This window comes from Leucopleurus acutus, assembly GCF_964270905.1.
Source record: "Leucopleurus acutus genome assembly, chromosome: 3".
NCBI lineage: Eukaryota > Metazoa > Chordata > Mammalia > Artiodactyla > Delphinidae > Leucopleurus > Leucopleurus acutus.
This window is the reverse complement of record NC_139145.1, coordinates 142,357,018-142,383,111: the sequence shown is the minus strand read 5'-3', so window position 1 is coordinate 142,383,111 and position 26,094 is coordinate 142,357,018. Positions and strand designations below refer to the sequence as shown.

Genomic DNA, 26,094 nt, shown 5'->3' with positions numbered 1-26,094 from the left:
GTCCAATCCGCATGTCATCAATGCAGTTGGTTGACATAATATTTCATAGAAGAGAAAGTTGATCTAGATTCCTATGAACTAAGTTATGCCATAAATCTCACTCAAGCATATCATGGTGTATGATCCTTTTAATATAATGTTGAACTTGATTTGCTAATATTTTGCTGAGGACTTTTGCATCTATATTCATCAGGGATATTGGTCTGTAACTTTCCTGTCTTGTAGCATCCTTGTCTGCTTTTGGTATCGGGGTAATGCAGGCCTCATAAAATGAGTTTGGAAGTGTTCTAGTTTTTGGAAGCTTTTGAGAAAGATTGGTATTGACTCTCCTTTAAATGTTTGGTAGCATTCACTGGAGAAGACATCTGGCCCTAGACTTTTGTTTGTTGGGAGGTTTCTGATTACTGATTCAATCTCCTTACTAGTAATTTACCACCCTGTCATTTCTTTTTATAATAGCTCCTGAGTCCAAAAGTCTATCACCTACTGTCTGACTTACCAGTTTACCTAATCTGGTAATTACATGCTAAAATACTAAGTTATTATTTTATTACCTTGTTCAAGAACTTCTTCTGGCTACCCAGTGTCTTCCAGATATAGTGTAACCTGATTTGTCATTCAATATTTGGCCCTTTGCTATTTAGCCATCTTCATCTCTTAGTAACACATTTCTGCTATTGTCATGGGGCTCCATTCCATCCTATGGAAGTTACAGACTGGATAATAGCCCCACAGGCCTGTCTACCTCCATCCACAGGTCTGGCACATTCTTACCATCCCAGCCCTAAGCAGAGTCACTGAGGGCTGGATGTGGGATAATTAATGACTTTCTTATAATTCCACTGGACTCAAGGTAAAGATAAATTTCAACTCCCCCATCTTTCCCAGAAAAATTTTAAAAGTCCTGGTTAAACTGTCCTGCAGACTAATAAGCAATTCTCTAGGTTTCCCATTTTTAAGATTGAGCTTCTTTTTGACCAATGTTCAATTGAAGTATTAGGGCATTGGTCAATTTAATCCTCAAGATTCACCTCAGAATATTTGGAGGAAGTGGTAGGTAGGGTAGAAAGAAGGATTTCTTATCTTGTGTTTTTCGGTGGCTCCCAAATTGAAAAAGAAACTATGAGTCACATATATGTAGAAAATCGTGCTCTCCAAATTTATCTTGCTTTCAGGATAACCACACAATCCAATAAATAAAATCCAGGATGGTGTGTCCAGAAGGAATACAAATAAGTAAGATTGTTTTTTTTGGATAAATAAAGTTTGACAAAGTAGAGTTAAGAAGTAAACGCCATTTCTCAGGTCATGACTTGGTGATTTTCATATGTACGCAAACACATATACATTTTTGTAATGAACCCCACTGTCTTTCCCTCATGTTGCTCCTGACTCTACCCATGTTTTCTACTGTCCCACTCTTAGGGATACCTGCAGTAAATTAGAAAGAAAGAGAAATTCCAAGAAATGATAATTCCCAGACTGCAGCTATAGAAGATTTCTTGTCAGAGAGCTGCTTTCTGTCAGGGGTGTAGATCAAATCTCCTGATTAGCTCACAGGATGCTACCATGTGTGACTGACATGCATTCTCTAGTTTTATACTTAGGTAATCTGAAGGAGAGTGGCAGAGTTGGGGACTAAATCAAGTGATAATAAAACACTTTTAGAAAATAAATTGCTGCAATCTTGGAGTCTCTTGAGGTTTCCAGAAGAAGTGTCTGGTCTTGATTTTAACTTTTAAAACTATGGCGGCAAGGGGACAATTCCAAGAAGCAATCCCCCTGGCTTCTTTCTTTGGAAGCCTATTTCTTTCTTCCCATCTGTGATTTTTTATTTTCCTCTTTTCTGGTAAAACTGCCTTCTTAGCAAGGTCAGCCAAGCTAAACGTCCCTGATTTACCAGCAGAACACTGGTTCTCATTGTTGGGTTAAAGGGCAGAGCGCTGAATTGCAAAATAATGTGATTCAGAGCGCTTCAAAGTAGCGCTGGCCCATTAAGCAGTCTGTGAACATCGTTGAATCTCTATCCTAAAGTAAACACAAGTTGAAAACCAATTACATGTGCAAATAATAGTGAGGCAAACAGCACGAGTAACAATGATAAACAAATCTGTAATTTCTTCACGAGTTCTTTAACATAATTTTTCTCTGGAACTCTTTTTCCTTAAAACCCTCAGTAGGTCTCTCTGCCCCAAGTAACATGGCTGTGTTTGAACCATAGAGATGAACCATGGAGGCCAGTGGAGGACTGATGGAAAGAGAGGCATCAAGGGGGGGCGGGGGGCAACTCTTTGAGAGCGGAAGGTAGTGGTTGGGCGGCATTACGAGAAATAATTGCTGGGGAGAGCAAATAGGTCTAAATTTCCCCTGTCACACAGCCTGACTGTGGCTTATTCTGTATGATAAGACAGCAAGTAAGAAGGCTGCGATGGGGAATTGCAGTCAGTAAGAGGCCGCCAGAGCAGCTGAGCTGGGATCCCCTGACTAGAAGGGCCGCCTTGTCTACATCCTCTCAAGAAGCGCAGCAACGTTCGCCGAGCCAGGAACGTGGCCACGTGGGGTAAGGATAATCAGCTGGCTTTATATGCAAGTCGCTGAGTTTATGTTAAAATTTGTGATTCTAAGAATACATTTGTTACTGTAAGGAACGGCACCAAGAAACGGAGGAGAGCTTAAACAAGCTTTATTTGGGAACGCTCCCGGGCGAGGTTCACTGGTCCGAGAGAAAGGGGCCAGAGAAGTCGCGCCTGGGCTAGGGTTTGGGCAGAATTTATAGGGGAAGAAGGGAAAGGGGTGTGGCGAATCCAGGAGGGCGCAGGGTATTCCTTATTTGGTGGTCTTTTCGGGTATCGTGGCAATATCTGATGCCGGTTGCATCAGTCTTGGGACCATTAGTCCCGCCCTTCGAAAGGCGGGAAGGCTGGGCCGGGTGGAAAGTCCCCAGGTCAGTTCCTGGAACTGGGTGGTCCGGAAAGTCCCCAGGTCAGTTTCTGGAACTGGGTGGTCCGGGAAGTTTTGGTCTGATGCAAGCTGTGAGTCTGATTGCGTTCCCCTGCCTCGCCTTACAGTTACTATATACATTGTATAGTTAACATTTGCTTAAAAATGATTCTGTGCGAGGTTTCTAAGTGCTTTACATGTACATTAATACATTTAATCTTCACAATAGCACCTTGAGGTAGATAATTATGATCCCAATTTACAGATGTGGAAATTGAAGTACGGAGAGGTAAAATGATTTTACCAAGTCACACAGCTAGTAAGGGGTGAAGCTGGAATATGATAAAAAGAGACTCGGAAATTCTTGTCAGGGTGAATCCTTCCAAGATGAGGGTTTAGACAAAGATTTAGCTGTGATGCGTGTTTCGTGGGGCCATTCTACCTAATTTCCACAAAGCAATGATAAGGAAGGCTCTGCTGGTTGCTAGGATGGGTGGAGAGTAATAGTGGGGATGGATATATAAAGAAGTGTCAGACAAGGTCTTGTGTCAGTGAATTTATACTTTTTGAGAACGTCCTATAGTTCTGCGTGGCTCAGCCCAAATTCTGTTACGACTCTTTGCCCCATGTTCTGATATCGTCTTGTGCAATACTGTAGCTACTAGCTACATAATGGCTACTTAAACTTAAAATTAAAAGCTTAATTCCTCCGATGGACTAGCCACATTTCAAGTGTTCAGTTGCCACACGTGGCTAGTGGCCACCATATTGGCCAGTGCAGATATAGAACATTTCCGTCATTGCAGAAAGTTCTATTGGAAATGTCATTTGACTTAACCCGTCAAAGAGGTCAACTAAACCTGTGTCTCTTGCCTTCTTTTTCTTGCTCTGTTTCATGTATGTTATGCTTGGGAATAGCTTCTGACTCCATTAAGAATTTAATCAAAGCCATTACCCAGAAAATACACCTATGCAATTCTGCACAGAAATTTGCATACAACTTTGAGTGGAATCACAGACTTTCTGTGTAATAGTTATCCACTGGTGCATAGCAAATTACCTTAAAGCTTAGTGCCTTAAGACAACATGGATTTATTATCTCATACAGTTTTGTGGTTCAGGAATTCAGGAGTGGTTTAGCTTAGTGATTCCGGCCCAGGACTCCCGTTAAACTGCACTGGGGTTGCTGGATTTAGCAAATAAAAATATAAAATGCTCAGTTAAAATTGAATTTTAGAAAAATGATAAATAATTCTTTAGTAGAAGTGTGCCCCATGCAATAATCAGGGCATACTTTTACTAAAAAAATTACTCATCGTTCACCTGAAATTCAAATTTAATTGGGCAGTCTGTCTTTTATCCCATAGTCCAGTCAGTGTGTCAACTGAGGCTTCAGTCATCTGAAGGCTTTACCCGGGGCTCATGGATCCATTTCCAAGATGGCTCATTAACGAGCCTAGTAAGTTAGCTCTGCTTGTTTGCAGGAGGCATCAATTCTTGGCCACATGGACCTCTTTTTGGGCCACTTGAGTGTCCTTATGTTGGCAGCTGGCTTCCCCCAGAGTGAGTGATTCAAGAGAGTGCAATACGATTTATGACCTTGGCTTGGAAGTTACACTGTTACTTCCGAACTGTTGTATTGATTGCACAGGGCATTTCTGTTCACTGTGGGAGGGGGTTACGTAACAATCAGGAGGAATTTCTACACAGATGTCATAGAGTATAAGCTCCATGAGGGTAGAATTTTTCTCCTCAACGATTGTAGCCCCAGTGGCTATAACAGTACTTTGTAGATTATAGGCAGTCAACAAATATTTGTTAAGTGAATGAATAAATGGGACTCTGGCCTAAAATCTCTGACCTAAAAGATTCCTTTGGTTCTTAAAATGTTTTGTAGAAAGAAAAGATGCTTTTCCGAAGAGCTTGGGGATGAAGGGGTTAGAATATAGGTAATAGGGATTTATAAAGAGGAACATCAGTTTAATAAGTTGCCTCTGTTTGAGTAAAGCATCCTAGAACTTGTTTGGAAAACTGGGGATCTTTGAAGAATGCACTAACCATTCTGTCTCTAGACTGCTGTTCTAATCTACAGATCCTCGACTTGAGCTGCAACATTTCCAGCCTCCAGCCAACCCTGCTTACTTCAGACTGGCCTCCACAATCCCAACTGGCTAGAGCCAATTCCTTAATATCCTGTTACTGTTTGTCCTGAATTCAGTGGTTTTTGTATACTGACAGACTCCTGGTTTTTCTCAAGTCTGAAGTTAAGGGGGGATTCTGTCAGCAGCCAAGGACCTCTCTGTTCGGTCCTGAACAGGTCTTTTCCTCCAATTGCATGGCTTGTCCCTATACTTGTGCTACTAAATGTATAAAGGTATATAGTTATGCCACCCCTTAGATTTTCTCTAATTATTTAACATGCAATGTTAAATACATTGCACCCTTAAAGCTGTCTGTCCATTTATCTTTCTTTCAAAAATCTGAACAAAGGGCCAGCATATACTTGAGTTCAGTGTTTGAAATTTAAATGTCAATAAGATAAAAATAATAGCAAAAAAATAATGTTGCTCATGTATGATCCTGAAAGCGGTGGTGTTAAATGAGTCCCAGGCTCTGTGTTAGAAACTTCTTTGTCTGTACATGATTGCCTGTATGTAACCTTTCAGGTGTGCATTGTGAAAAAAGAGTGAAGAGTTATTATTCAGATGCTACGAAGGTTAACACATGTGCACCCGCATACACACAGTTCAAAGGGATCAATGTTCTAGGATAAAAATGGAAAGGAAACTATGAGATTTAATAGAATGTCAGAAAGGGGCTTTTGTAGAAAAGTACCTGGCACAGTCTCGACACGTAAATTACAACTTAAGAACAGACAGGTTAAAGTTTGTCGTAAGACTGTTCTTTAGAGAGAAAAGAGTGTGAGTAATAAGCCAAAGCTGGCAAAGATATGAGACAAAAGGGCTCCGTGTGGGAAATGGCAGTGGTTCTCCTCTTAATGGCGGCAGAATTGTTTCATGTTCTGTCATTATCTGCTGGGATGTAAGCTTCCCAAGATAGAGGGCTGTCCTATACAAAGCCATGGGGCTGTCACCGCTCAAATCACAAGTTATTCCTCAAGTGAATTGGTGGGCGTGGTTTTTGCTAACAGAAGCCACCAGGGAGAGCCTGGAGGGTAAGGAAGATACCACCTCTTCAACATCCCCACACTAGGTGCCGTCTCTTTCCTCAAGGTGTTGGAAGTTTGGGAGTTATGAGGATGAAGACAAGAGTCAGTTATAGAAAAGGCCTAGCGGTTTATTTCCTGATGGTTTACGGATGGTTGCTCATCTCTTTGCACCTTCTCGAGAGGGTCTGCAAGGCAGCTTCGGCTGCTCTCTGGACACTCATGCAGGGGTCTTTTCGAAGTGCGTGGAGCCCTGAAATGGAGAGAATAGCAATGTCCAGTGAATGAAGAAAGCCAAGGCCCAAGCTGTGCAGCACAGGAAGGCTCCCGCTTAGGGTCAGTGCTGGGTGGGGCTCAGGCCCCCATGCTCACGTTTTACCCTAAGAGGTAGGATTTGGATCCACAAATTGAGCATTTATTTTAACACTGAGATAAGGGAAGAGAAGATCCTGACCTTGTGAGCAGTAGGTTTATAAACAATTGGAAAATCGAAGTCTGTTGGGAATGATGCCTGCAGTGGGATGGAGCTGGGGGTCACCTTACACTCTGGAGAAATTCCAGTATCTAGGGAGCGTCAGAGACGATTGATAATGGGGTGCACTGCGATTTTACACTACGATTTTACGGCTGACATGGGACTTGGAGCAGCATAGTTTCTCTTTCTCTAAGAATGTAACAGTGCTCTGGGCAGAAGCTAGGGCTGGTACTCGCGTGTGGTCAGCTGTTCTCTGTCTATTAACTCCACATATTGGTAGGTCAAATTGAGAACAATGGCATCTAAAATCAACAGGAGAGAAAGTTACTGATTTCACTGTAGAGGAACAGGCCACGGAAAGCAGGTCGGGGCACACTGCACCTGGTAAGAAGTTAAGTGATCTAGCTAGTGAATGCACAAGGTACAGACTCCCTTTGCACCCCCAGGATGATGTGAGGGTGATGTCTATGGGGTCTTGAGTGCCACGTCTGGAAGTGGTCACTCACCCACCATGTATTTGGGAAAACTCACACCGTGTCCTCCAGGGGGCACCAGTTGTCAGGGTTTCAAACGTGAATAAGCTATGGTCCCTGTCTTCCAAAAAGTTACAGTGTAGTTAGGGGGATCCTCTACATGATCCAGTAAGAGTCCTTAGGTTTTAACTCAATCTTAAATGTGGCCAACCAAGTGGGCCTATTTGCTGGGGGCTGGATTAGTTGGAATGGGTTTCATGGTAAGACTTAGAATTTCCTAATAGAAGGATCCTCAGAGATTCACTTACTTTCCTCTTTTATTTTATAGATCAGACAGAGAGGCAGCACAGAGAAATTAAGTGACTTGTCCAGAATCACACAGCAGAGCCAAGGTCCGCTGGTCCCCACGCCCACATACTTTCCACTAGTATCACATTGCTGCTCAAGCTCTCAGCTCGAACTGAGCTTAGAAGGTTGATGGTTTATATTAAGGGATGATGCAAAGGAAAACACTTAGGCAGGGGCAGCAGGCTTGGATCAAAGACTTGGGGAAAAGAAGGAGCAATGACTTGGAACCAGAAGAAGCACGAAGGACCCAGTAGGGAGAATGGTCTGATGGAAAGAAAGTGAGTGTTGGCAATTCAGAAGCTGTTACTGTAAGTCTGCAAAGAGAACAGGTTCTTTTGAGGGAAGATGTTGTAAGATGTAAAATGAATTCTTTCTGGCTTTCCTGTTTTTCTTTTTTTTTTTGGTCTTCCCAGTCATATCGGCATTCATGCTGGGGTAGCTTCCAGGCAAAGCAAAACTGGATGGCAGAGAGCAGACCTGTGTGAGTGGAGAGTGTGGACGTGCCCTCACCTGTGAGTTTGGTGGCCACGCTCCTGATCAGCTCCCAGCTGCTGCTGAAGAAGGTGAATGAGTGTGTGTGGAGGATCCACAGGATTTCTTGGTTTTTCTTTGCCTGGAAGAGATGTGTGTTACAAAGAGGGCCACTGAAAGGGGGAGGGGGAGGGGAGGGAAGGACTGGAAGTTTGGGGTAGCTGATGCAAACTCTTATATATAGGATGGATAAACAACGAGGTCCTACTGTATAGCACAGGGAACTGTATTCAATATTCTGTGATAAACCATAATAGAAAAGAATATGAAGAGAATATATATATGTAAAATTGAGTCACTTTGCTGTACAGCAGAAATTAACACAATAATGTAAAGTATAGTTGTATACTTCAATAAAATTAAAAAAGAAAAGAGGGCAACTGAGAAGCGACACTTTACGAAATTCAGCATCCTATAGGCCCTTTAGATGTGTGCTCACATCTAAAGGAGTGAGCACGCATACAGCCATTAATTGTTCTGTTGGAAGGTGTGTTATGGCTAGTTCATTCTAAATTTAATCAGGGTGGCACTGGGGCTTATAGGGCTGATCAACAGATGAGTTTCAGGAATCGAGAACAGATCCCAGTTGGGACTTGGGGACAGAGCAGAAGGTGATGTGACAGGATACCCAGAATCACTGCTGTCCTTCTCAGATGGTTCTGGCTCTGGCTGGGATTCCTTGCTATGCTCTTTGCCTTCTGGGATTTGCCTGGACTCTTGGCCTGCATTTTTTTGGAAGCAGCACCTACTGCACACTCACCAGCTTCACACAGAATTGCCTGTAGAAATCCCTGGCCCTTGGTAGATCCTGACCATCAAGGAGATGATCTAATACCCCATAGAGTTCCTGGAGGCCCAGAAAAGGAATGCAGATGATCAGGACATCATGGCAAGCCTGAAAAACAGTTTCCTGCAACACAGTCCATAATGTTGGCTCCCCTTCCAGATGGGAAGACACACTGACTGGTTGTGTGTTGGGAAAGGAGCAGTAAAAGTCAGTGATGTGAGGGCTTTACAGTCAGTGCTGCCACCTTCCCAGTTTCAAAGATGGAAGCGCAAACTCGGGAAGTGATGGCAAAAAAAGCACCCAGGATGGGAAAATTGGTTTTCAGGTTCATTTGCGAGTGGTGCCTTCGGACCTGGCTTCCGGTCCAGCTAGACCGGGCTTCCCAGCACCCTCTCGGCCATGGGGAGAGGAGGAGGTGCAGGTGTCTGTACAAGGGCCGCTTACAGTTCTAATCCTGGGATTGGGATCCCAGAGGTGGAGAAGGAACGAAATCATGCTCTTTTTTATTTCTTCAGCAAAAAAAAATCTTCCACCTTCTTCCTGTTAGGGATGCCAGATTCTCAAATAAGAGGACGGCAGTCAGCCTCACATCATCCTGCTCCTGTGCTGACAGATACGTGTTGTGGGTGAGTCCTCCACACAGGCCATTCCCAGCTGGTACCCCTACCTTACCCGCCCTTTCCCACTTCCGTAGAGGCAGGCTGGAGCCCTGGTGCACCTTTGGCATAGCCCCTGGGTGTCCCAAGAATGCCTTTCGTTTCCCAGCAGCTCTCTACCCACACGACATGAATTTACAGCTGGAGACTTGGTTTCTGACTCTGACGAGCTAGTGGGGAAATGTGACCACAGGAGTAATAAACAGGGAGTGCTGGCAGCACAAGGCCGGGGAGGGCGCTTGTTTGTTCTGTGCTTTGTACAAATTAGCCTGATTGCGTCATTAGCCTGGAGTTATGGGGCCTCTGATCTAAATTGCCCAAGGCCTAGGACTCTTCTCCAAGATCCCAAATACTTTCCAAAGGGATTACAGGAAGCTCAGAAATGTGGGCCTTGTGTCTGAGAGAGAGAGAGCAGATAAACAAGTGCTTAGCCCTACTCTTGTATGTGAAGTTACGGAACTGCCTTGCTTGTTGTCCAGGAGGGTGGGCAGTGCTTTTTAGTAAAAGATGAAGGATGTATGTGATCTGAAGAGGAACCAGAGTATGGCAATGCTTTTTAGAGCCAAAGGGTAAGGTGGTGGAGAAAGATGGCCTTCTATTATCTCAGACACTTTGTTGATATGGTTCAGAGTTCTGGTGAATTTTCTGGAAGTATTCTTTTTTTGGGGGGGGGTATCTAGAAAACTAGTTTCAAACACCCGTAGAAAGGCAGAGGGATGAGAGGAAAAGCCATTCTGAGTAGCAGAATATTATTTATTTATTTAAAAAATTAAAAAAAAATTTTTTGGCTGCGCCTCGCGGCATGCAGGATCTTAGTTCTCTGACCAGGGATCGAACCCATGCCCACTGCAGTGGAAGCGCAGAGCCCTAACCACTGGACCACCAGGGAATTCCCCAGAATATTATTCAGATTAGCAACAAACAAGGGCCAATAAAAAAGCACTCCTATGAATATGAGGGGGAGAAGATAGAGGAGTTTATTTCGATGGCAAAATAAAATGTGTGAGAAGTGGGCACATACACAAAAATGCCATGAAAAAGGAAGTTAACAAAGATCTTCCATAAAAGAATAAAGATGGCTTGTTAGGAAAAGGCTAGAAAAGTTAATTGAATAACATGAGATGTGACCTCATGGAAGGGAAATGTAAGTAGAACTGTTCTTTAAATGTACTAGGAGTAAGGTCAAGGTATATATTTCAAAGATCTCTTTTTAGAAAAAGAAAGCAAACCAGTAACAAAGTATCTAAAAGGTAGAGAGGTATTTACTTAAAAAGAGTCCTCTGAATTTTCTAAAATCAAAGACCTAATGATAGGTCAAGGGAGAATCAACCAATTGGGATGATGAAAAAACAGAAAAGAGAAGGGGTAAAGTGTTTTGGGTGCTGGGAGAGATATTAAAGTTTTACCCAGGTGCCAGCGTGGGAAATAGCAGTGAGCAGGTCCTAGAGCATGGGACAGCAGCCAATATTTTCTGTTCTACCACTTTTTCAAAGTGTAGCCATATTTTTAGATTTTCAACAAAGTACTTAAATATTGAAGAGAAGAAAGGGAAAACTTAGAGATTACAGAATTGTATGCTTAATCTACAGAAAAATATAGGGGCAAAGTATCATAGTTGAATATATTTGCAGAAAGAGAGCGTTATGGGACTGTAAATAGCATGTCATGACTAAGACTCAATTTTTGTCAAACTTTACGTTTATGCAAATGTGATGAAATTGATACCTATTAGGAATGCGAAAGGTCTAACCTAACAACCAGATAGACTTTAGTTGTTTTTTTTTTTCTTATGCATTACGGCTGAGAAATATTCTCTTGACCACAAAACTTGTAGATTGACTTGTGATTATTGGAGGCTCAGATCCAAGAGAGTTACTATCATTGGATCAGCAACAGTCCAGGGAAACCTAAACAGATGGGGCTCTGTAGGGCTGACTTTAACCCTTTGTTGTTAAAGATTGTCATCAATTATTTGTGTAATGAAAAAAAGAACATCTTCATTATTTTACAGAAGATACTAAATTGAGTGAGAGCCCAGTAAGTATTTTTGGGGACAAGATGAGAATTAAAAGTAAATATTGGTACACTGGAGAAAATAGTTGGAAACCAGCAGAACGCTGCTCTCAAAGGCCAGGTTTAGGCTAGTACACAAACAAGAGAAACTGAAAAATACAATGCTGGAGGACGTTTGACTGAGGGCGAGTGTTGCAGACTGCAGTCTGGAGGTTGGTGTAGTTAATAAATTGCTAAAGAGTCAGGAAGAAAGGGCAAGATTAAAAAAATTTGGAGTGAATAAATAGGAAAAGATTGGATTTGAGAGGCAATTTTTCTTTAGATTGTATTTAATACATCTCAGGTCTCATTTAGGGATACAACACAGTCACTGGCTTGTAAAATATTTAAGGAGCTGAAAAATTAGGTTTATGGTAAATAATGAAGGAAATAAGGACTTTTCAGTCTGGAGACTATCAGGTGAATAGGTAATTTAATAAAGCCTTAATGTTTAAGAAGGATGCATTGGAGGAGGCAGCCAGAAATTTCCATCTCCTCTGACCACATAACAGGAGCAGGCAGGTTTAGATCACAAAAAATAGGTTTAAGTTAGATATGAAATAGATTTTTTACATTGATGTCAGTGAATAAACCAAAACGAAATAATAAAATCATCTGGTTTCCCAGAAGGTATAAAGAAAAATGACCTTCCTTTGCCTAGGATTGTTGTTGACTGATCTTTTTTTGCGGTACGTGGGCCTCTCACTGTTGTGGCCTCTCTCGTTGTGGAGCACAGGCTCCGGACGTGCAGGCTCAGCGGCCATGGCTCACAGGCCCAGCCGCTCCACGGCATGTGGGATCTTCCCGGACCGGGGCACGAACCCGTGTCCCCTGCATCGGCAGGCGGACTCTCAACCACTGCGCCACCAGGGAAGCCCGACTGATCTTTTTTTAAATGAGGGCTATAAACCATGTCAGGGGTTGACAGATATTTTCCGTAAAAGGCCAAACAGTGAATAATTTAGACTCTGCGGGCCACACGGTTTCTGTAACAACTAATCAGCTCTGCGGGACGAAGTGTGAAAGCTGCCATAGATAATATGTAACCAATGAGCATGGCTGTGTTCCAATAACACTTCATTTACAAAAAGATGCTCCAGGTCGAATTTGGCCGATGAGCCATGGGGCAGTATACTGACTTCTGGATGAAATCAACTGCGCGAGCATTTTGAGTCTTTGAAATCTTGCACGTGGAAAAGGTAGTGTTGGAGGCAATAACATCTAGCCCTGTAGGGAGTACTGTCATAAGCTGTGTACCCCCAACAGCAGACTTTCTTTTTCCTTTTTTTGAATTTTTGAACTTTATTTATTTTTTATACAGCAGCTTATTAGTTCTCTATTTTATACATATTAGTGTATATATGTCCATCCCAATCTCCCAGTTCATCCCCCCGACCCCCTGTTTCCCGCCTTGGTGTCCATACGTTTGTTCTCTACATCTGTGTCTCTATTTGTACCCTGCAAACCGGTTCATCCCAACAGCAGACTTTGAGATGGGGATTTAGGTGTAAGTCACTTATCTGAGAGGTGGGCCCAGGAAGTATGATAGGCAAGAGAGGAGAGTTACGAAAGGGAACATTAGTGAGTGTGGTACCCCTATGGGCAAGTGGAGCACCATCCTTCTGAGGGGTGAGGAAGCCAGGCAGTTTATCTACAAACTCTCTTTTCTTGTTGTTTGAGGGTCCTTTCCCAACACATCCGGCCCACCTTGCTCAAACCAATCATGATTCCTGGGCCAGAGAATACCCTCAGGCAGACACACAGGAAGCCAACAGGCTGCACAGGAATTGAACAGGTGACTTCTGGGGCAGGTGACCTCTGGGGCAGGTGACCTCTGGGGCAGGTGATCTGTGGGACAGGTGATCTCTGGGGCAGGTGACCTCTGGGGCAGGTGATTTCTAGGGCAGGCCAAGGCATGCAAATGGACACCAAACTGGTCTGCTACAAGCACTACCTGAACCTTTTTCTGCTATAAGCACTACCTGCACTCACTTCTGGGGAGGGAAGATTCCTGAACAGGCTCACTTACGTCTTCAGAAAAGGTTCTTGTTTGCAGCACTATTTCTTTGAAGTAGAAGCTTACATCTCGGTCTGTGAGCAGCTCCAGGATCTTTTTTAGAGCCTTCAAGCTTTCACAGACGACCTCGGTGCGGGCCAGGTGATAGAGGCCTCTGACGATAGATTCTAACTTTATCTGCTTGTGCTTCTTTACTATTTTGAAATAAGGTCTCTTAATCTCGAAAATTGTTCTTTGTGTATCTGGAATAGGGTAGGAGACCCCAGATAAGGGGATTGACATTCTTTTAGGGTCACGTGTCCTTCAACCCAAGAGCCACCACTTCAGCGACTTATTTGGATTTTCACTTAATTTCTATGCAACCACAGGGTGTGGGTTAGTAAATAATTATTTTAAAACTCTACTTAGATGAACTATTTTGCGAGCCCCCCCAAACTCCTTTTACCTTGTGAGGGGCTCCAGAAGCGCTGTTACCGAGCCCTCGGATGGCCATTTGCCTCAGAATGGCGTTGGAGCCCCAGGCACTCTGATTCATCAAGATCAGCACATCCCGTAGATTCCCGTGCTTCCAAAGGATTGGCTCCTTCATGAGCTGAAAGTGACACACTCCTCTCCTTTAGTTCAGGGAAGGGCCGCCCTTCAGGAGAGTTCCAAAGGCATTATAACTATGATTAAAGAGTAGGGCCCCAGCTGCTTGTGGGGCAGAGGAGGGAGCCCTCGGGTGAATTCAAATGTCTGGCAGGAACTAAGCTCTGGAAGTGAGCACCCCGCAGGTCAAGGTTATGTGGTGATGAGAACCAAAATACCTAGTGAAGAAGGTATTTCTAATCTAAATGGAAACATGGAGCAGGGAAAACAGGAGTTACTGATAATTTCCTTCTTTGCATTGGCTGGGTCAGCCTTTATCCCGGAGTTTGAAAGGACCATAATATATTTGTTGGTTGCATTTTGTTTTGTCCCTTCCAGGTTGATTCTCTACCCTTCTCTGTCTTGGGAGTTGATGTCTGCAGACCACAGGGCAGGAAGAGGATGAGGCTGGGTTCTTTTTCCTCTCTCTTTCTCCCTCTCTCTGCTCAGGTACTGTGTGTCTGGCAATAGCTGGATCTCTCCATTGCCAAAGATCCCAGAGACGGTCCCTCTTCCGTGGCTCAAATTCCCACTGAACTCCTGAGAGAAATACCCCACTGGGTCCCAACGAGCCTGCTGGGATGGCTGTGCTCCCTTGCCTCAGAGAAGGAAGCTGCGCCCGTTATCCGGTAGTTCTCCGAGGAGGAGGTCAGGGATGGGAAGAGTTGTTCCGTGATGTCCGGAATGAGTCTGTGTTGCCACGCTGCCATGCTCCTAGAAAACCAAGGCTCCCACTGTAGCAGAGGCTTTTTTCTTTCTAAACAGTGGAAGACACTTTAGTCTATTTCTCTATCAGGAAACTAAATGATCCAAAAAGGAATGTTAAAAAGGAAAGAGCACCAAGGCTTAACTTTATAATAGCCTATCCAAGTGCCCGACTGAAGTGTAGTTTGCCTAAAAGTGTTCATTGTATCACTATTTTCTGCGGGGTTGGTGAGTTTGGGGCTGATCCTGCTGTCTCTTCCCAACCCCTTTGCTCTTTCTTCCCTGTTTTTTTCTCCTGGACTCTAAGTCCTTACTGAATCAATTGCTGTCAGTGAAGTTGCCTGCATTGCATTTTTACTTTGTCTTCAGTGTTTTCCTTCGTATCCAGTTCTGGAGTATCTGCACATTACCTGGCCAGTGCACAGACTCCTATGTGGTGCCTACTGGGACTGCTGAGGAGGGTCCACATGTTGTCCCCGTCGTCAGATTCTCTGGCCAGCCCTTCTTTCGTGGCCTGGGCCTGCACACACTTCAGAGTTGTAGTCGAGAGCCTGAAGGAGACAGTTGGCACCACAAAAGTAAGTCAGTACCATGCAAGGAATTGTGAATCCCCAAGTCCTTAATAAATATCATCAAGCTGTCTGTATTCTGTATTTTCACTTATTATGTCTTGGGGCTCTATATTGATATGTGTGGATCTGGTCACTTGTAAACACTGTATTCTACAGAATAAATATAGCACATTGTGTTTCTTTTTTAAAAAAATGTTCCCTACAATGCTCGCTCACTCCTGGATGAATGGAGGTTGCTTCACTGGTTCTAAAACAAAACAGCACCTTGGAAATCAGGATGCATCTCGCAATGGATAGTGCGTTGCAATTGTTGGCCAGACAGTAGTTGTGACGCAGTTGCTATTGCCTGTGTATACAATGCGTGTACATGCATGGATTTAGGTATGGCTCTTTGAGCTGTGGGCATTTTAGTAAAGTTACATGTACTATTGGAACTACATGTGCTGAGCCTAACTGCTATTTAAAATGTCTTTAAAAAGATTGATTTGGGGGCTTCCCTGGTGGCGCAGTGGTTGAGAGTCTGCCTGCCGATGCAGGGGACACGGGTTCGTGCCCCGGTCCGGGAGGATCCCACATGCCGTGGAGCGGCTGGGCCTGTGAGCCATGGCCGCTGAGCCTGCGCGTCCGGAGCCTGTGCTCCGCTATGGGAGAGGCCACAACAGTGAGAGGCCCGTGTACCGCCAAAAAAAAAAAAAAAAAAAGGTTGATTTGACATCGGAACAAAAAGTTCATGCAAAAAATCAGGAAAGCAGAGCAGTGTGATAAAGGATAACTATACCTACTAATCCTCAAAGAGCTTTTTGGATCAATATAAAATGCAAATTTAATAGTATAAGAAAGCACTGATTCATGACTTAATTGGGACTCTTTTTTTTTTTTCCTTTCTCAATGTTACACGAAATAATGTTGCTTCCTTCAACTGGAGAAGTCTTAGATTTGAGGAAATGTGGTATTTATTTTTATTTTATATTCTTTCCTTGGTGGCCTTGAAAATCACAGAATTCCAACTTTCCTTGAAAGGTCTCAATGAAAGAAAACAAAGAAAGTGGATTGGGCCCTCTAGGGAAGAGGACATAACTGATTCGTTGTATGACCGTTCTGGGCAACTATGCCGGGTACCCAGGGAAGAAGAGCTACGAGGCTCAAGGATGGAGGGGCCTTGTTTCTTCACGGGTAGTTGAGGCCATGCCAGCCCCTTCTGGAGTCGGGTCAGGGCTGCTCTGGAAGTCCCTCTCCGCCTGGCTGTTTACCTGCAGGGGTCTGCGATCTGCTGCCGCTCCCCTTGCTGCATCACCCGCCGGCAGCGGTTTAGGGTCGACGTGGGCATCTTCTGGCCCAGTGTGCAGCTGACCAGCTTCAGGAAAAGGGCGAACAGCTTTGGGTACAGGCCTGCGACAGGGGTGCCTGTCGACACCACTTCACGAATTGCACAGGCCACCCGAGGGGAGAAAGGACCCTGTGGTCAGGCAGGGCTGATCTTCCAGTTTGTTTTCTCTACAAAGGATTGCTTTCCAGGTTGACCACACTTGCGGTAAAAGCACATAGAAAAGGGAGGGTTTATTTGTCTGGAAACTTCTTAACTCCTGCTGTGTTTCTCTCTCAGGGCTACCATGTGGGGCGACTCCAAACTCCAGGGGGCACCAGTATTGGGGTCTTTCAATAACAAGTGGATATCTTGAAGACTAATTTGGAAATACAGAGCCACAGATTTTCTTTGGGCTGATGAGAAATTTCCTTCTGAACATGATCAGCTGCAGACAAAATCACTGCCATATTTGTCCAATATAAACTGGAATTGATTTAAAACCGGGGTATGAGAGGGGAAGAAGTGCGATTAATGCTACATCACCCAGTGCCAGGTGGGATGGAGTGGGGCAGCATCCCGGGCGGGTGGCAGGTTGTCCAACTCATGGAGATCGCCTCTGTCCCCGGGAGGTCATCTTCTAACTCATTCTCCAGTTTGTCTATGAAGGCTCGCAAGAGTTTGCCACTGGAGGCTGGGTTCTCAGCCAGAGCCTTCCACAGTGTGTTTGTGTCACTAGGGAAGCACGGCAGGAAGCTGATAAGGCTCTACTCCTTGGGATGTGAGCTTTTTCATCTGATCCACTCTAAAAGCACATTATGACTAATCACAGTTGCAAGGACGGATGGACATGCCCACATGCCTGGGATAATAAGGATGTTTTATTTAACAGTCTAGCATTCTGGCCTTGGGTTGCTGAGGGTTGTTAATGTCCATCAAGACAGAAACCTCTCATATAGATTCATTTTAGGCAACCAGAAAGGGAAGAAATATTCACTTTCCAGTACTCACTTATTCCTATTAAATAAACATACACACACACACACACACACACACACACACACACACACACACACACACTCCTAAAACTCTCATCATCCAGTGAGGACATATATTTGAAAAATACTTGGAAAACCATTACCTGTGATTCAAACACCATTTTTGAAATTATTCAGGTGAGGTGTTTTCAACTTTTGTTTGCTATCTTTCTCTCAAACCACAGATTCTTCCCCGATACCTTACAGAGTGGCCTTCCCTAGGAAAAGGGACCAACTCAGTTAGAATCTACCTGTCAAAGGGCAGAGGCTTCTGTAAAAGGCTGGCAACAACTGCATCCATGTGAAAGCTGGGTATTTGGGAGATGGCTTCCAGCATAAACTGAAAACTTTCCTCCTTTTGTCTGAGGACCGGCATGTGATGGTAAATTATGCCCAAGATCTCCAACAGCTAAAAAGAAAAAGCCAAATCAAACACTGAGTTGCCAGTTTTCCTCTACATGGATGGCTTAGGTCACGTACGGTCAGCATATTGTAGGCGGTGGTTGATGAATTAGAAATAATGTTAAAAAAGCAATTGATTCTACACATGGCCTATCTCTTGCTCAGGACGAGTATCGATAAATTGGGCATTTATTCTTAAATCAATTTAGCAAACATTTAGCGAAAGGCTGCATTATGCTAGGTGCTGTGTTGGGCACTGTGGGGCATTTACCAGGGATGAATAAGATGTAGCTCTTTCTCAAAAGGAATGGGTGGTCTCATAAAGGACATCAGCCATATACCCAAGGGCTATGCAGAAGGCTCTGTAGGGCAAATGGTGTACAAGAGGTACAGGACTGATAGGGGAATCCAGAAGTAACTGAGGTTACTGTGGAGGGACATCTGGTCTGGGTCTCAAAGGATATATAGCAATTCCAAAAGGCAAGGTGGAGATGGTGGGGAAGGTCATCCTCATCAGAAGGAAGAGCACAGGTAAAGATGTAAAATCAGACACCCTGAGAATAGAGCACAGAGGGTTTAGAGAGCAGTGAAACTAATCTTTATGATACTACAGTGGTGAACACGTGACATTATACATTTGTCAACAGCAAGACTAAACCCTAACGTAAACTGAGACTTTTGGGTGATTATATGATGTGTCAATGTGCGTTCATTGATTGTAGCAAATATACCACTGTGATGTGGGATGTGGGTAGTGTGGAGACAGGAGGTATACGGGAACTCTGTACCTTCAGCTCCATTTTGCTGTGAATGTGATGGCTGTAAAAACATAAAATCTATATAGAAAAATGTCATGAGAGCATGGTAGAGGCAAATGTGGAAAAGGTTTATGGAATAGGAGAATGGTCCAGTTTGGAGCAAAGAAAGAACGAAGGTGATAAAAGGAAGATAACTTGATAGGAAAGATGAAGCCAGGTGCTAAAGGGCATTGAGGGCCACCTTTCTGAGTTTGGGTGTTAATCTGTGTGCAGTGGGGAATGATATTACACATCTGGCTTTTGACATGGGCAAGGGCATGTCTCCATGCTAAAGAACGTTTGCTTCTAGTGGAAATTTTTCCCGCTTACTTTGGATAGACACTTTTAGGTAAATATAATATTTTCTCAGAATTATAATTCCTTAATCATAAATATCCTGCAAACATGAATACCACAGTCCCATTTCAATGATTCTTGGAGAGGATTTAGGTCCCTCTTGTAAGCCTTTACTTAGTGTGTGAACAACTTCCCCTTTTATGCTAAACACACAAATACATGGACATTCCAAATCGATTAACCTTTGATTCTCTCATGACTGGCCCAGGGCCTGCCACATAGTATGTACTCAATGAATTATTTTGAAAAAAGCTGATGGGACAGTAATTAGCACAGAGGTCATTTCTAAAAGCCATGCTTTGGAAAAATTTTAAATTTAGGGTGGTTGATTCTGGGCTATGGGGACCATAACTTCCTCCTCCTGTTCCCCTTGGAAAGCCTTTATTGAGTTAAAGATCCTTTTCCTTCTCAATCTCTGAATTGCTGGTGTTCTGTTTCTGACTTTAAGAGAGAGAATAGAGTATCTCCGTTTGGAGCTCTTAACCAGGCTTCCTGAATTTAAATCCTGTTCTCTCTGCTTTCCAGTTGGTAGGAGGGACTGAGACTTTTCTTTTAGTCAATTCCCCAATGACAGCCTTCTTTACCAGAAAATACCTATGGGGTGTTCAAGAGCAGCTCGCAGAGTGGCAGTGGGATTAGAAAATTCTCTTGGCCCTCAGTGGCCATCTTAAAGGCATTCGTTCACAAGGTCACGCTCATCCTTGCAGACCTCACAACCCAGTTTTCCATGATCCACATGCCTCTGACCAGAGAGTGGCAGTCTGTAAAGTTCTTATCATCACAGACTAGAGAAGCAATTGAGTGCCTAGACAGGCACTCAGCGTGAGCCTGGCTGTTCACACGCAACTTGGGTCTCTGTTGAGGCCTCTTGAGGCCGTGCGCACTCCCGCCTGTGGCCCATCAGAGGACCAACTGAGAAGTGGCGACCTACTTCTGGTATTGGCATTTCAGAAGCGTTAGAATTCTGCTCAGTTGTCAGCTTGGCTCTTGGTTCACCTGATCTTCTAAAGCAGCTCCCTGCTCCTTCAGGGCAGCGATCATCCAGATGCCACATGCCTTTGTACACGTGGGGTTGAGGCTCTCCAGACCGTCCAGGGTTTCCCCCAGGAACATGAGCATTTCTTCACTTGGAATGAGTCTACTGACAATCTGAGAATGAACCAGAAAGACTCATGTCATCAGCCACCTCACTTCATATCTGGACACCTATTCTTGGTTTTAGGATAATAGAAACCACTGGGATTTCCACAAAGTTAGCATGTGACTGGGGCCGTAGAAACCAGAGAGAATACTGAAATAGGACATAGACACCACCTTTCAACTTTAAGTAAACTTTCCTTGAAGTTATCTCTTGATCATTTCATTATTTATTAAATTTCAGGCCTGCCAAGGCAATTTCCTCTCCAAACCTGAAGTTACATCATACCCCATAAAGGAAAAATAATGCATAATGTTTATATGCCATTTTATATGTTGTAAAGTACTTGCACATACATTTCATGTATCATAGAAATAAGTCTTGTGTCTACCAAAGAATAGCTAGGCTTGAAAATTCAGGAAATCTATCACTGTGTACTAAGTGCTGTGCTAAATACCCGGTGCCTCACAGCATCCATACAGAGGGTGAATTATTATTTTTAACATCTTTATTGGCGTATAATTGCTTTACAATGCCTTGTTTCTGCTGTATAACAAAGTGAATCAGCTATACATATACATATATCCCCATATCTCCTCCCTCTTGTGTCTCCCTCCCTCCCACCCTCCCTATCCCACCCCTCTAGGTGGTCACAAAGCACCGAGCTGATCTACCTGTGCTGTGCGGCTGCTTCCCACTAGCTGTGTTACATTTGGTAGTGTGTGTATGTCCATGCCACTCTCTCACTTCATCCCAGCTTACCCTTCCCCCTCCCCGTGTCCTTAAGTCCATTCTCTACGTCTGTGTCTTTATTCCTGTCCTGCCCCTAGGTTCTTCAGAACCTTTTTTTTTTTTTTTAGATTCCATATATATGTGTCAGCATATGGTATTTGTTTGTCTCTTTCTGACTTACTTCACACAGAGGGTGAATTATTATGAACGCTGTCTTTTGCTTTTGCATGTTTCAAGATCAAGAGTAGTCAATAACAAGTGAAGAAAAGAAAAACTTTGCAATTTTGGTCTCTAAAGAAGAACTATACACAATGTTTGGTTGTATATGTCTCTCCGTGTGTATGAATGAAAAGGCAGGCAGGGGAGGTGAAAAGTTAGAAGTTTGAGTAAAGTCCAGGAGCGTTATCTGGGGCTTTAGCCAAGCAAGATGGTCATGATTATGAGTTTGTGGGTATGAAAACATTCCTATTCACAACCGACTTCCTCCAGTATTAAATGGCCCGATGATGTTTGGTAGAACCATCTTTGAGAGGAAATGAGTTCCTTTTCACGAGTAGTTGCATATCCCAGCCAGTTTCTGAGTTACCATGGCTCCAAGATCAAGGCCTAGACTTGTGCCTCTGTTCTGTATAACACGAAATGCCTGCCTGGGTCCAAGCTCAACAGTTATGTTTTTTTTTTCATATTGGGATGGATATTGGCTTAGGAAGAAAGGGAATTCATGTTTTCGAGCACCTCTCATGCATCAGACACTTTCTTAGTCATTTGACATATGTTCCCTCCCTGTCCCCCACGGGCTTGTCTCCTATGTCCTCATCACCTTCTCATCCCCGCTGCTGCCTCCTTAGTCCAGGCCACCTAATCTCATATGTAGATTCTTACAGTTTCCTTCAAACTAACCTCACTAGTTTCAGTCTTGCCAGCCTATAGTTTAGTCTCAACATGGCAGCCCGATGACCCTTCAGAAAATATAAGTCCAATCACATTCCTCCTCGCAGAACCACCACTAGCCCATAAGGAGCTTTTGCAAATTAGGAAAAGTGCCCTGTTCTCAAGAGAGCTCTCTATTATTGTCACAGTGACTGAGTTTGTTGGACCCTTTACTGCCCTCTGTGGATAACTGCCATAATACACATATAAACCTATAATGTCCACGTTAGGAATGATGCTGCCTCACACAAGGGTGCCCTTGTACATTTCACAGCTGCCACAGTGTACCTAGTGGTCTTGACTCTTCTGTTCAAAACCCTCTGCTGGCTGTTGATTCCCATTGGAATCAAAGCCACGATCCTTCGCAAGTCCCGGAAGGCGCTTCAGTCAGCTCTGGGCTGTCTCTTGGATCTCATGACCCACTTCTTCCTCCACCTCAGGGCCTTTGCACATGCTGTTTCCATCTGCCTGGAATGTTCTTTTCTAGATGTCTTCATGGTTCTCCCTTTCAGAGAGGTCCTCCTAGGGGATCACCCCTCCCGTACTCTTTATTCCCTTCTTTGATTTTATTTTTCTCAGTTGTCACTACCTGACATCATATTTATCTGGCTGCTCCATCTACTAGGATGCAAGCTCAATGAGGGCAGGCGTTCCTATCCTTAGAGCCTAGAAAAAAGTGTGGCATGTGGTAGGTGCACAGGGCATATTAGGCGAATGAATAAATGAATGACTTGATAGGCCACTCCTCACAACAGCTCTGAGAGGGAGGTTATGCATTTTTTTTAAGATGAGACTGATCACCCAGTGCACACACTTCAAGCAGTGCACACGGAGTGCGTCTGATCGACCCCAAAGTCCTGTTCCTTCCATTCCACCCCACTGCCTCCCTCACCCTGGAGAGGGCCACTTGGTTCCCCAGGTTTCCTAGAGTATGAAATGATCAGTAGCAGGTGTTGCCTGTGCACATGGACCCAGAGTTAATAAATGAGTGGACAAAGGGTTTTTCATTCAGCTAGAATGGCTAGGCTGTTGCCCTCCTGGGTAGCGGGGTGTACACAGCTGACTCATTTGGAAATCAACCCGGAATCATCCTTACATCCCTTGGCCAGTCGTCCATATCTTTTACCTTTGCTATTTTGGAGGAAATCTTGATCTGGACCTGCACATCATCACATTGCAGCCCTTCCTGCAAATCCTGTAGTCTTTCCACTTCCAGGCGAATGCCTACAATCAACAAAGGGTGACATAGGAGTTCAAAGAGCTGATAGGGGTTGAAGAAGCTGTCTGTATTTTGACGTGACACTAATTCCGCTGCTGGATGCCTTTAACAAACCCACTAAAGCCTGTCTGATTAGATGGTGAGCATAAGATCAAACACTGACTGAGTAGTTTCTGCATGCCAGCAGCATGCTAAATACTCTGCATGTAATGATCTCATTGCTCCTAAAGATGATCTGAGGTTATTTGCAGTTGAGAAAGCTGAGGCAGAGAGGTGTAAAGCCATTTGTCTGGATCACGCAGTTAGTAAAGATAGGAGAGCTGGAACCTGAACCCTGGTCTGACACCAATGCCCAGGCTCTTACTCCTCTGCTATACTGCTGTCTCTGTTGGAGCTCCATTCTGCACTGAGCCACTTTGGAGGAAATGGTAAGGCAACCATTGTAACAGGAACATCAGCAACTGTGTTAAGTGACTGTTGATATCAATTTGTAAATGCAGACCTAAACAGTAATGATATTCTGTTTGTTGTTTGAATGGAGTATAGTAATTGTGGAAACGCACACCTGAACCACTCTGGAAGGCAGCCTAGCCAATGGGCAGACGACCTGGGCTCAAAGTCCAGCTCCACTGCTTTCAATTGTCCAAGCAACTGGTAAATTTCTTAGCCTCAGATCCCTCATCTGCTTTAACAACTGACTGAACAACACCCATGAGTATTAAATGGGTATTTAATTTAGTATCACACTAGTTACTTGTATCTAGTAAAAAAAAAAAAAATCATCATTTTTCTCTCTCTCTACCATATTTATTTGGTCAACCAAGAAAAAGAGTTAACGTGAATAATGAAGTATGGGATTTCTTGTTAACAAAGAATATTTAAGGACCTGAAATTTGCATGTTTCAGGAAAATAAAGGACACCAAAGGGAGAATGGGTAGAACAATAATAGAATTCTAATTCCTTTCTTCCTGTGAGGTCCCTCTCTGGCACATTTCTTCTCTTATTAAAATGGTCCTTTAGTTCTCACTTCCTTAATTCATTTTTTTTTTCCTGGCTTTGGTAAAAAAAATTCTTCATGAATTATCTTCCCATATCCCAAGGGACTGTCCCTTGACTGTCCCATAGCCCAAGAGACCTATTCAGGCTCTGTTGAATAGTTTGGCCTTTTTGACTGACTCTACCCTCTGCCCCCAACCAAATTCCACCTTTTGGCTCAAAAGCTTTTGCACAGCAAACCTAACAGACTTTCCTTATGCGAATCTTAGAATTATAATATCTCTGTGCTTCCAGCATCAGAACAGTGCCTGACACATGAAAAGTCACTCAAGAAATGTTTACCGAGTACCTAAGAGAATGAAGAGCCGAGGGTGGGCATGAGCTGCAGTCAACCTGGCTGAGTGTTCCTGGTTGCACCTGGTCTGCAGAGAACTGTGCATACGATGCAGGGCCCAGCTCGGCCAAACACCTGCTTATTTAACCTGGATTTAATCAGGAAGCCCTGAGTGTGGTTTCAGCCTGAGACTGATGTTTTAAAATTCCTTATATTTCCTGACACTGACAGTTACTCACGTGTCCTGGCAGAGCAGACAGAGGTCCTGCTATGCAAGCTGGAAAAACCTCCACAAAGTTATCTCTCTTAGGAAACTCTGAAAGGCACTTTAGCACCATAATAATAGTGCAATTTCCTCTGGAAGAAAGCCGTGTGATAGAGAAAGCTTTGCTAATATGCCCAATTGCTGTGTGATTTAAATCAGACTCTCTCAAAACATTTTACCTGCTTTAATGACTCTTTATCATGCTCTGGTGGTGTTATCTTTATTTTAAAAAACCAGAAAGCAGAGCCACTGAGGAAAAAGGATCTAAAAGAGAGACAAATTGTGTGACATAATTAAGGTATCAGAACTCAGAAATGGCTGAACTGGGGGAGGAGAAAGAGAGAGAGAGGAGGAAGGAGAGAGAGAGATGGACGAGGAGAAAAGCTGAGAACAAAAGAAAACAGGTATCTTCTCTGCATCTGTGGGTTTCACATCCTTCCCTCACCTTTTATGCAGAACAGACTAATAGCCGAGCTAGCAGCCGCCTGGCGGATGGAGGGCAGGGTGTCACAGGAGTGAGGAACCAGGAGGCTGAGGAGTGAGCCGATTTTAAAGTTCTCTGGTGCCTGCGGGACAAAGGGGGACCCCAAGGTGACGGGGTGGCTTGACGATGTCCCAGGATAGTGCCAACGCTGGATATTAAGTCCCTTGTTCCTTCCGTGCAGGCCCTTAGAATAGAATGGACTCTTGGACTTCAAGGGCAGTGGTCAAGTAAGCGAGCAAGCGAGCAAAGGCGCTCTGAGTTAGGACACACCTCGCTGGTGGTTCTCCGGAAAGACCCCACCCGGGACTGGAGATCCGTCACGCACGAGTTTTGGATTCCAGCGGCCTCAGGGGTCCCTGCTGTTAGCAAGCAATGCCATCCATCCATTTTAGGGGCTTCCTTACCTCACTATTGTTTGTCAGCACTTTCGCGGTGATCTGGAAGGCTCTTTCCCTTTCCCACTCTTTTTGTGAAACAAGCCTCATTCGGAGAAGCTGTTGGTCAAAAAGTAAAAGTCTTTCCTTAGCATCCTCGTATTCATTCGCTCTCGTTCTCTCGCTCTCGCTGTGCCTCCTCTGGAACAGGGTGCTGGCCTCCCCACAATCCCTTTTTAAGTGGGCTGGCCCTACGTGGTGGGCCACGTGGGTCGGGCTGGACGAGTCCCTGTGACGAGGATGAGGCAGAGTTTGGAGGGTGCCTTGGAGCACCGATTAGGGACTATGGGAATCAGTTTGAGCAGTGGCCCTACTC

At 44.1% G+C, this 26,094-nt stretch overlaps 1 protein-coding gene across 1 annotated transcript in view; it reads right to left on the bottom strand.

Moving 5' to 3' along the window:
• Positions 1-4,437: 4,437 nt before the first annotated feature.
• MROH2B (maestro heat like repeat family member 2B) overlaps positions 4,438-26,094 on the bottom strand; it is a 59,330-nt gene continuing 37,673 nt past the window's right edge. The window contains 18 exon segments of the mRNA XM_082835061.1: positions 4,438-6,459; positions 6,561-6,670; positions 6,818-6,883; positions 7,913-8,015; positions 8,694-8,828; positions 9,165-9,242; positions 9,244-9,321; positions 13,458-13,631; positions 13,882-14,037; positions 14,672-14,786; positions 15,188-15,328; positions 16,600-16,787; positions 17,261-17,387; positions 17,941-18,098; positions 20,242-20,394; positions 23,172-23,269; positions 25,306-25,426; positions 25,749-25,838. Of these exon segments, the coding sequence (XP_082691187.1) occupies positions 6,253-6,459; positions 6,561-6,670; positions 6,818-6,883; positions 7,913-8,015; positions 8,694-8,828; positions 9,165-9,242; positions 9,244-9,321; positions 13,458-13,631; positions 13,882-14,037; positions 14,672-14,786; positions 15,188-15,328; positions 16,600-16,787; positions 17,261-17,387; positions 17,941-18,098; positions 20,242-20,394; positions 23,172-23,269; positions 25,306-25,426; positions 25,749-25,838 (2,298 nt within the window). The 3' untranslated portion in view covers positions 4,438-6,252.